The 12317-nt window shown below is 37.5% G+C and overlaps 1 protein-coding gene across 5 annotated transcripts in view; it reads left to right on the top strand.

Annotated features, from left to right (window-relative positions):
* KCNT2 (potassium sodium-activated channel subfamily T member 2) overlaps window positions 1–12317 on the top strand; it is a 445611-nt gene that overhangs the window by 255339 nt on the left and 177955 nt on the right. For all 5 annotated transcript variants that reach the window (XM_060396308.1, XM_060396309.1, XM_027976255.2 and 2 more), the window contains one exon: window positions 1539–1647. In XM_060396308.1, coding sequence (XP_060252291.1) covers window positions 1539–1647 — 109 coding nt within the window. The remainder of the gene's footprint in view (window positions 1–1538; window positions 1648–12317) is intronic.

Here is a 12317-nt window from a genome sequence, read left to right on the forward strand (position 1 = left end):
GTATATCAACTATACTTCAGTAAAAAAGTAAATAAATAGAATGTATCTAACATTAGTGAATTTTTCTAATAGACTCATGTATTTGAGGGTTCTGCATCCTTGGATTCAACTAAGTTTGGATCAAAATATTTGGAAAAGAAATTCTAGAAATTTTCAAAAAGCAAAATTTGAATTTACTGGCTGGCAGCAATTAACATTGTATTTACATTGTACTAAATATTATAAGTAATCTAGAGATGATTCAAAGTATTTGAGAGGTGGTGCATAGGTTATATGCAAATTGTTGTTATTCAGTGACTAACTTGTGTCTGACTCTTTGCAACCCCATGAATTGCAGCATGTCAGGCTTCCCTGTCCTTCACTATCTCCCAGAGTGTTCTCAAACTCATGTCCATTGAGTCAGTGATGCTATCTAACCAATTCATCCTCAGCTGCCCTCTTCTCATGTCTTCAATATTCCCAGCAGGGTCTTTTGTGATGAGTTAGCTCTTTGCATCAGGCAGCCAAAGTATTGGCGCTTCAGCATCAGTCCTTCCAACGAGTATTCAGGGTTGATTTTCTTTAGGAAATACTGTACCATTTTATATGAAGAACTTGAGCATCCTCATATTTTGTTATGCATAGGGAGTCCTGGAAACCGAAGGACAGTTGTAATTTGCTTTGATTTATTCAATTAAATCAAGCTGATTTATTCAGTTAAATCAGTTATGGGGTGATAGTATATGTAAGATTTCATGGTAAATATGATATTCACTTCCTTTCTCAATCTTAGCATTTCTTTTAAAAAAAAACAAACTTTTCTGTTACTTTTTTAATATCTAAAAGTTATTGATTTCTTCCAATACATACAAAGTCAAAATTTTTTTATCTTTACTGCCATATAAAAAGTAAACTAATGTGTTCTCACAAATGGTCTCTGCAGTCATTGCCCTTTTACAATCTATGTTAAAATTATTTTACATCCATCTTTTTCCCATGGAAACTGTTATTACAAACTCAATTTTGCCACATTTCTGAAGGTTTCTACCCCTTAATTATTTTCTGGGAAAATTATTTTTATGCTTGTCAAAGGCATTCCTCTTAATCTCTGCTAATTTCTAAGTGTTGGCAATTAGTACTAATTGAATTATGTATTGTTGATCTCTTTTATAGAAATTGGGCTTCTCTCGTAACTCAGTTGGTAAAGAATCTGCCTGCAGTGCAGGAGACCCAGTTTCAATTCCTGGGTCTAGAAGATACCCTGGAGAAGGAAATTGCAACCCACTGCAGTATTCTTGCCTGGAAAATTCCATAGACAGGGGAGCCTGGTGGGCTACAGTTCATGGGATCACGAGAATCAGACATGACTTAGTGACTAAACCACCACCATAAAAATAGCAAGTTATCTTATCTTTAATAGTAAGAACTCTCAATGAATGATTTCATATGCTTAATTTTAAGCTGTAGATGTGACAGTTTCACACACTGATTGATAAATTTTGCTTAATATTATAACACTTTCAGTTTATCTCATGATATTTTGGGTTTTATCATTTCAGGATCACCAAACAATTTTAAGAGCATGGGCTGTAAAAGATTTTGCTCCAAATTGCCCTTTGTATGTCCAGATCTTAAAGCCTGAAAATAAATTCCATATCAAATTTGCTGGTAAGTTTGACCTCAAATGAGATCCTTTAAACCTTTCCTCAAATTCTTATTGTCATTGTAAGAGTTACACTTCTGAAGTTAATGGTAGTTTATTATATCCATGTTTCTGTAGAACAGGATTTATTTTTTATCATCTACTTGTTATAAGATAATTAATTCACTTTAAAATGTGAATCTTTGTGGTAAGACCTTACTTTTTTATATAACTTGGTGATTTTGATAATTGAATTTGCTGAACATCCTAGTAAGCTTAATTAGAGTAGCTCTGATAGTTGAGTATGAAATAAAGACATGTTTCAAATGTTTTATATATATATAGATAGATAGATAGATAACACTTTGCTATACATTATTTTATATAAATATAAACTTACCATAGAATAGAATAATATAATGTATTCAGGTAATTTAAATAGATTTAACTTGAGGGTAGATATTGAAAATAATTCAAGAAAAAGATACATGTGAATTTTTCATACAAGTGCTGCTTTTAAAACAATTATCCACATGAGATTATACTTTAAACTATTAGAAAATTGAACAATGAAATGGTACTGTATCTTTTCTTAAGTGCTTCTGGAGGAACTAATTTTGATCCAGAGATAATTTATGTACTTTTTTTTTCTTCAAATATAAGAAACTTTTTTTTAAGTAAAATTTCAACTTAATGGTCTGAAACTTCAAAAGTCTTTTAAAAGTAAGTCATTTTAAGTATGTATTTGCAAAATGTATTTCCTTCAGAAGATTCACACATCTTACAATGCTTATCTATTAGTGTATGATATTTAAATGAAATTTTATAAACACTGGGCTTCCTTGGTGGCTCAGATGGTAAAGAATCCGCCTGCAATGCAGGAGACCCAGGTTCAATCCCTGGGTCAGGAAGATCCCCCCGGAGAAGGGAATGGCTGTCCACTCTACTATTCTTACCTTGAGAATTCCATGGATCATGGAGCTTGGCTAGCCACAGTCCATAGGATAGCAAAGAGTCAGACATGACTGAGTGGCTAACACTTATAAACACTAAGAAGTTTTAAAGTAATGATGAGTTCCTTGAAACTATTGCTATTCAATCTGTTCTGAGTCATCTTTTAGTCTTTGTACAAATGACATCATTTTTTTCTAAAGAAGTATCTGAAATAAAGCAATGACTCTCAACTTTGGTGGCATTTTCAGTTCAGTTCAGTTCAGTCGCTCAGTTGTGTCTGACTCTTTATGACCCCATGAATTGCAGCATGCCAGGCCTTCCTGTCCATCACCAACTCCCGGAGTTCACCCAAACTGATGTCCATCGAGTCAGTGATGCCATCCAACCATCTCATTCCCTTCTGTCTTGCCCCCAATCCCTCCCAGCATCAAAGTCTTTTCCAATGACTCAACTCTTCACATGAGGTGGCCAAAGTATTGGAGTTTCACCTTTAGCATTAGTCCTTCCAAAGAACACCCAGGACTGATCTCCTTTAGAATAGACCAGTTGGATCGCCTTGCTGTCCAAGGGACTCTCAAGAGTCTTCTCCAACACCGCAGTTCAACAATTTAAATAAATAAATTTAAATTAAACAAACAAACAAAAAAATCAATTCTTTGGTGCTCAGCTTTCTTCACAGTACAACTCTCACATCCATACATGACCAGAAAAACCATAGCCTTGACTAGACGGATCTTTGTTGGCAAAGTAATGTCTCTGCTTTTCAATATGTTATCTAGGTTGGTCATAACTTTCCTTCCAAGGAGTGTCTTTTAATTTCATGGCTGCAATCACCATCTGCAGTGATTTTGGAGCCCCCCCAAAATAAAGTCTGACACTGTTTCCACTGTTTCCCTATCTATTTCCCATGAAGTGATGGGGCCGGATACCATGATCTTCATTTTCTGAATGTTGAGCTTTAAGCCAACTTTTTCACTCTCCACTTTCACTTTCATCAAGAGGCTTTTTAGTTCCTCTTCACTTTCTGCCTTAAAGGTTGTGTCATCTGCATATCTGAGGTTATAGATATTTCTCCCAGAAATCTTGATTCCAGCTGTGTGTCTTCCAGTACAGCGTTTCTCATGATGTACTCTGCATAGAAGTTAAATAAGCAGGGTGACAATATACAGCCTTGACGTACTCCTTTTCCTATTTGGAACCAGTCTGTTGTTCCATGTCCAGTTCTAACGGTTGCTTCCTGACCTGCATACAGATTTCTCAAGAGGCAAGTCCGGTGGTCTGGTATTCCTATGTCTTTCAGAATTTTCCACAGTTTATTGTGATCCACACAGTCAAAGGCTTTGGCATAGTGAATAAAGCAGAAATAGATGTTTTTCTGGAACTCTCTTCCTTTTCCATGATCCAGCAGATGTTGGCAATTTGATGTCTGGTCGCATTTTAGAATCTGTTTTAAAGAATATTTTTAAAGGACTAATGAGAGATTCTGAGCATGTAAATGGTTTTGGATGGTGCCAGGCCTTCTTTAAACCTGTTTCCTAAATCAAAAATGAAAAACAACAGAGGGTGGGCCTACACTGGAGCTGAAGTGTCTTGGTCTCTCAGCTGGTTTCCAGGGGTGGGCAGGGCCAACAGACCAGCAGGGGAGCCTGAGCAGGGAAGACGAGGAAGATGAGAAGGTCTGCTGGAGGACAAGGGTGCACCCCGGGCTTCTTGCGAGAGTAGCCTCAGTGGTGGGAGCCAGATAGTCAGCCCAGCTGAGAGGGAGGAACACCAGGCAGTGGACAGCAGAGGAGGAGGTGCTCATAGCTGGGAGCAGAACAGAGATTTGGAACTTCATACATCACATTTCTTACACCGTGATAGAAAGTGTGTAAATTAAATGTCAGGAGAAAACCAGGCTGTAGAAATTTAATCCAGTCAGTGTACCTTGAAACCTACAACTGAATTCATCCTTGTCAGAGATCAAGCCCTGAGCCTTCGGAGTAGGAGCACTGACTCCAGCACCCTACACTACCAGAGAACTGACCCTAGGGAGTATCAAATACTGAGAACTCACACAAAAGATACCACTTGAATACAAGGCCCAATATCACCCCACCACCAGCAGCACCCTGTGCAGGACACCTGATCTAAACAACAACAAAAAAACAAAAATACAAACCCAATCATCAGCAGACAGGATTACCACCTTACTCAGCCTTGCCCATCAGAGGAAAAACAAACAAACAAACAAACAAAAAATTCAGCACAAATCTCTCCCTATGCAAAGCTTACACAAACCACTGGAACCAACGTTAGGAGGGCAGAAACCAAAAGGAAGAAAGAATTCAACTTTGAGCTTGGGAAAAGAAGACCTCAAACAGTACACTAAAATAATAGTAATAATAAAAAGTTCAGTTCAGTTCAGTCGCTCAGTCGTGTCCAAATCTTTACGACCTCATGAATTGCAGCACGCCAGGCCTCCCTGTCCATCACCAACTCCCGGAGTTCACTCAGACTCACGTCCATCAAGTCCGTGATGCCATCCAGCCATCTCATCCTCGGTCATCCCTTCTCCTCCTGCCCCCAATCCCTCCCAGCATCAGAGTCTTTTCCAATGAGTCAACTCTTCGCATGAGGTGGCCAAAGTACTGGAGTTTCAGCTTTAGCATCATTCCTTCCAAAGAAATCCCAGGGTTGATCTCCTTCAGAATGGACTGGTTGGATCTCCTTGCAGTCCAAGGGACTCTCAAGAGTCTTCTCCAACACCACAGTTCAAAAGCATCAATTCTTCAGTGCTCAGCCTTCTTCACAGTCCAACTCTCACATCCATACATGACCACAGGAAAAACCATAGCCTTGACTAGACGGACATTTGTTGGCAAAGTAATGTCTCTACTTTTCAATATGCCATCTAGGTTGGTCATAACTTTTCTTCCAAGGAGCAAGCGTCTTTTAATTTCATGGCTGCAGTCACCATCTGCAGTGATTTTGGAGCCCCCCCAAAAATAAAGTCTGACACTGTTTCCACTGTTTCCCCATCTATTTCCCATGAAGTGATGGGACCGGATGTCATGATCTTCATTTTCTGAATGTTGAGCTTTAAGCCAACTTTTTCCCTCTCCTCTTTCACTTTCATCAAGAGGCTTTTAGTTCCTCTTCGCTTTCTGCCATAAGAGTGGTGTCATCTGCATATCTGAGGTTATAGATATTTCTCCTGGCAATCTTGATTCCAGCTTGTGTTTCTTCCAGTCCAGCATTTCTCATGATGTACTCTGCATATAAGTTAAATAAGCAGGGTGACATTATACAGTCTTGGCATACTCCTTTTCCTATTTGGAACCAGTCTTTTGTTCCATGTCCAGTTCTAACAGTTGCTTCCTGACCTGCATACAGATTTCTCAAGAGGCAAGTTAGGTGGTCTGGTATTCCCATCTCTTTCAGAATTTTCCACAGTTTATTGTGATCCACACAAAGGCTTTGGCATAGTCAAGGAAGCAGAAATAGATGTTTTTCTGGAACTCTCTTGCTTTTTCCATGATCCAGCGCATGTTGGCAATTTGATCTCTGGTTCCTCTGCCTTTTCTAAAACCAGCTTGAACATCAGGGAGTTCACAGTTCACGTATTGCTGAAGCCTGGCTTGGAGAATTTTGAGCATTACTTTACTAGCATGTGAGATGAGTGCAATTGTGTGGTAGTTTGAGCATTCTTTTGCATTTCCTTTCTTTGAAATTGGAATGAAAACTGACCTTTTCCAGTCCTGTGGCCACTGCTGAGTTTTCCAAATTTGCTGGCATATTGAGTGTAGCACTTTCACAGCATCATCTTTCAGGAGTTGAAACAGATCAACTGGAATTCCATCACCTCCACTAGCTTTGTTCATAGTGATGCTTTGTAAGGCCCACTTGACTTCACTTTCCAAGATGTCTGGCTTTAGATTAGTGATCACATCATCATGATTATCTGGGTCGTGAAGATCTTTTTTGTACAGTTCTTCCATGTATTCTTGCCTCCTCTTCTTAATATCTTCTGCTTCTGTTAGGTCCCTACCATTTCTGTCCTTTATCGAGCCCATCCTTGCATGAAATGTTCCCTTGGTATCTCTAGTTTTCTTGACGAGATCTCCAGTCTTTCCTATTCTGTTGTTTTCCTCTGTTTCTTTGCATTGATCGCTGAAGAAGGATTTCTTATCTCTTCTTGCTATTCTTTGGAACTCTGCATTCAGATGCTTATATCTTTCCTTTTCTTCTTTGCTTTTCACCTCTCTTCTTTTCGCAGCTATTTGTAAGGCCTCCCCAGACAGCCATTTTGCTTTTTTTGCATTTCTTTTCCATGGGGATGGTCTTGATCCCTGTCTCCTGTGCAATGTCACCAACCTCCTTCCATAGTTTATTAGGCACTCTGTCTATCAGATCTAGGCCCTTAAATCTATTTCTCACTTCCACTGTGTAATCATAAGGCATTTGATTTAGGTCATACCTGAATGGTCTAGCGGTTTTCCCTACTTTCTTCAATTTAAGTTTGAATTTGGTAATAAGGAGTTCATGATCTGAGCCACAGTCAGCTCCTGGTCTTGCTTTTGTTGACTGTATAGAGCTTCTCCATCTTTGGCTGCATAAAATATAATCAATCTGATTTTGGTGTTGACCATCTGGTGATGTCCATGTGTAGAGTCTTCTCTTGTGTTGTTGGAAGAGGGTGTTTGCTATGACCGGTGCATTTTCTTGGCAAAACTCTATTAGTCTTTGCTCTGCTTCATTCTGCATTCCAAGGCCAAATCTGCCTGTTACTCCAGGTGTTTCTTGACTTCCTACTTTTGCATTCCAGTTCCCTAGAATGAAAAGGATATCTTTTTGGGTGTTAGTTCTAAAAGGCTTTGTAGGTCTTCATAAAACCATTCTACTTCAGTTTCTTCAGCGTTACTGGTTGGGGCATAGACTTGGATAATTGTGATATTGAATGGTTTGCCTTGGAGACAAACAGAGATCATTCTGTCATTTTTGAGATTGCATCTAAGTACTGCATTTTGGACTCTTTTGTTGACCATGATGGCTACTCCATTTCTTCTGAGGAATTCCTGCCCGCAGTAGTAGATATGATGGTCATCTGAGTTAAATTCACCCATTCCAGTCCATTTTAGGTCACTGATTCCTAGAATGTTGACGTTCACCCTTGCCATCTCTTATTTGACCACTTCCAATTTGCCTTGATTCCTGGACCTGACATTCTAGGTTCCTATGCAATATTGCTCTTTACAGCATTGAATCTTGCTTCTATCACCAGTCACATCCACAACTGGGTATTGTTTTTCCTTTGGCTCCATCCCTTCATTCTTTCTGGAGTTATTTCTCCACTCACCTCCAGTAGCATATTGGGCACCTAATGACCTGGGGCGTTCCTCTTTTGGTCTCCTATCATTTTGCCCTTTCTTACTGTTCATGGGGTTCTCAAGGCAAGAATACTGAAGTGGCTTGCCATTCCCTTCTCCAGTAGACCATGAAAAGTACTACACAAATGGAGGAACAAACTAGAAACACAGAAGTCCAAATAAATGAAGAGAAATAGGTACACTACCTAAAAAAGAATTCAGAATAATGATAGTAAAGATGATCAAAAACCTTGAAAACAGAATTGAGAAAAATGCAAGGATCAATTAACAAAGACCTAGAACAATTACCGAATAAACATACAGAGACAAACAACACAATTACTGAAATTAAAAACACTGTAAAAGGAATCAATAGCAGAATATCTGAAGCAGAAGTATGAATCAGTGAACTGGAAGATATAGTGGTGGAATTAACTTCTGAAGAGCAGAATAAAGAAAAAAAATGAAAAGAACTGAGCATAGTCTCAGAGACCTCTGGGACCAAATCCAACACTCCAACATTTGAATTATAGGGGTATCAGAAGAAGAGCAAAGAAAGGGTAATGAAAAATTTTTGAAGGGATTATAGTTGAAAAGTTCTCCAACATGGAAAAGGAAATAGTCAATCAAGTACAGGAGGTGCAGAGTCCCATACAGGATAAACCCAAGGAGAAATGCCGAGACACATACTAATCAAACTAAGAAAGACTAAGCACAAAGAAAGAATTTTAAAAGCAGCAAGGGAGAAGCAACAAGTAACATACAAGGGAAACCCCATATGCTTAACAGCTGATCTTTCAGCAGAAACTCTTCAAGCCAGAAGGGAATGGCAGGATATATTTAAAGTACTGAAAGGGAAAAATCTACAACCAAGATTACTATACCCAGCAAGGATTTAATTCACAATCAATGGAGAAGTAAAAAGCTTTTCAGACAAACAAAAGTCAAGAGAATTCAGTACCACCAAACCAGGTTTACACAAATGTTAAAAGGACTTTGTAGCCAAGAAATATGAGTAGAAAAAGATCTACAAAATCAACCCCAAACAATTAAGAAAATGGCAATAGGAAAATACATATCAATAATTACTTTAAATGTAAGGGGATTAAATGCTCCAACCAAAAGACACAGCCTGGCTGAATGGATACAAAAGCATGTTCCATATATATGCTATCTACAAGAAACCCACTTCAGACCTAAAGACACATATGGACTGAAAATGAGAGGATGTAAAAATATATTCCTTTCAAGTTGGAAGCAAAAGAGAGCTGGAATAGCAATCCTCATATCAGAAAAAAATAGATGTTAAAATAAAGAAGATTACAAGAGATAGGGAAGAGCATTACATAATGATAAAGGGATCAATCCAAGAGGAAGACATAACAATTGTAAATATCTATGCAGCCAACATAGGAACACCTCAATACATAAGACAAACAGTAACAGACATAAAAGGAGAAATTGACAGAAACACAATATTAGTAGGAAACTTTAACACCACACTCACATCAATGAACAGATCATCAAAACAGAAAATTAATAAGGAAACGCAAGTCTTAAAAGATGCATTAGATGAGATGGATCTCATTGATATCTTCAGTATCTTCAATCCAAATGAAGAAGAATACACCTTCTTCTCAAATGCACATGAAACATTCCTCAGGATAAACGACATCTTGGGTCACAAATCAAACCTCAGTAAATTTAAGAAAATTGAGATTGTATCAAGCATCTTCTCTGACCACAATGCTATAAGACTAGACATGAATTACAAGAAAAAAAAAAAACTGTAAGAAACAGAAACACATGGATATTAAACCAACATGTTTCTAAATAACCAACAGGTTACTGAAAAAAATCAAACAGTAAATGAAAAAATTCCTACTGGAAAAAGAACAACCAAAAAAAGTAGAAGGAAAGAAATCATAAATATCTGAGCAGAAATAAATGAAAAAGAAATGAAAGGATCAATGGTAAAGATTAATAAAACTAAAGGCTGGTTCTTTGAGAAGATAAACAAAATTGGCAAATCTTTAGCCAGACTCATCAAGAAGAAAAGAAGAATCAAATCAACAAAATTAAAAGTGAAAAAAGAGAGGTTACAACAAACAATGCAGGAATGCAAAGGATTATAAGAGACTATTCTGAACAAGTATATGGCAATAAAATGGATAACCTGGAAGAAATGGAGAGATTCTTAGTAAAGTTCAATCTTTCAAGACTGAACCAGAAAGAAATAGAAATTATGATTATGAGCACTGGAATTGAAGCTTTGATAAAAAATCTCCCCCAAAACAAAAGCCCAGGACCAGATGGCTTCACAGGAGAATTCTATCAAACATTTAGAGAAGAACTAAGCCTTCTCCTTCTAAAACTCTTTCAAAAACCTGCAGAGGAAGGAACACTTACAACCTCATTCTACAAGACCACCATCACCCTGATACCAAAACCAGACAAAGAGAATGCAAAAAAAGAAAACTACAGCTCAATGTCACTGATGAACATAGATGCAAAAATCCTCAACCATATTTTGGCAAACAGAATTCAGCAATGCATCAAAAAGCTCATACACCATGATCAATCTGGGTTTATTCCAGGGGTGCAAGGACTCTTCAGTATAAACAAATCAATCAATGTGATATGCCATATTAACAAATTGAAAGGTAAAAACCATATGATAATCTTAATAGATGCAGAAAAAGCCTTTGACAAAATTCAGCACCCATTTATGATTAAAACTCTTCAAAAAATGAGCATAGAAGGAACCTACCTCAACATAGTAAAGGCCATACACGATAAGCCTACAGCAAACATTATTCTCAATGGTTAAAAACTAAAAACATTCCCCCTAAGATCAGGAACAAGACAAGCGTGTCGACTTTCACCTCTATTATTCAACATAGTTTTGGAAGTCCCAGCTATAGCAATGATAGAAAATAAAAAGAAGTAAAAGGAATCCAGATCAGAAAAGAAGTAACCCTCTCACTGTTTGCAGATGACATGATACTGTACATAGAAAACCCTAAAGATAGTATCAGAAAATTACTAGAGCTAATCAGTGACTTGAGGAAAGCTGCAGGATACAAAATCAATACACAGAAATCACTTGCATTTGTATATACTAAGAATGAAAAATCAGAAAGAGAAATTAGGGAATCAATCCCATTTACCATTGCAAGAAGAAGAAATAAATATCTAGGAATAAACTTACCTAAGGAGATAAAAGAACTGTACACAGAAAATTATAAGACACTAATGAAAGAAATCAAAGATGGCATAAACAGATTGAGAGATATTCCATGTTGCTGGGTAGGAAGAATCAATATTGTTGAAAATTACCAAATGCAATTTACAGATTCAGTGTGATCCCTATCAAATTACCAATGACATTTTTCACAGAACTAGAACAAAAAATTTCACATTCATATGGAAACACAAAAGACCCCAAATAGCCAAAGCAGTCTTGAGAAAGAAGAATGGAGCTGGAGGAATCAAGCTTCCTGATTTTAGATTATACTATGAGGCTACAGTCATCAAGACAGTATGGTACTGGCAAAAAAGCAGAACAGAACAATATACCAATGGAAGAAGATAGAAAGCTCAGAAATAAACCCATGCACCTATGGTGCCATATTTTTTACAAAGGAGGCAAGAATATACAATGGGGCAAAGACAGCTTCTTCAATAAATGATGCTGGGAAAACTAGACAGCTCCATGTAAACAAAAGTAAACAAGTGGAACCTGGTTATACTTAAAAGCTTTTGCACAGCAAAGGAAACTATAAGCAAGGTGAAAGACAACCCTCAGAATGGCAGAAAATAATAGCAAATGAAACAACAGAGGATTAATTTCTAAAATATACAAGTAGCTCATACAACTGAATACCAGGAAAACAAAGAACCCAGTCAAAAGATGGGAAAAAGACCTAAACAGACATTTCTCCAAAGAAGACATACAGCTGGATAACAAACTCGTGAAAAGATGCTCAGCATTGCTCATCATTAGAGAAATGCAAATCAAACCTACAATGAGGTATCACCTCACACTAGTCAGAATGGTCATCATCAAAAATTCTACAAATAATAAATGCTGGAGAGGGTGTGAAGAAAAGGGAACACTCTTCTCTGTTGGTGGGAATGTAAATTGGTACAGTCACTACGGAAGACAGTATAGAGATTCCTTACAAACTGGGAATAAAACCACCATGTGACCCAGCAATCCCACTCCTAGCCATATACCCTGAGGAAACTGAAATTGAAAAAGGCACATGTATCACATTATTCAGTGCAGGACTATTTACAATAGCTAGAACATGGAAGCAACCTAGATGTCCATCAACAGATGAATGGCTAAAGAAGTAATGGTACATATACACAATGGAATATTACTCAGC

The sequence above is a fragment of the Ovis aries genome, chromosome 12 (genome assembly GCF_016772045.2).
Source record: "Ovis aries strain OAR_USU_Benz2616 breed Rambouillet chromosome 12, ARS-UI_Ramb_v3.0, whole genome shotgun sequence".
NCBI classification, from domain to species: Eukaryota; Metazoa; Chordata; class Mammalia; order Artiodactyla; family Bovidae; genus Ovis; species Ovis aries.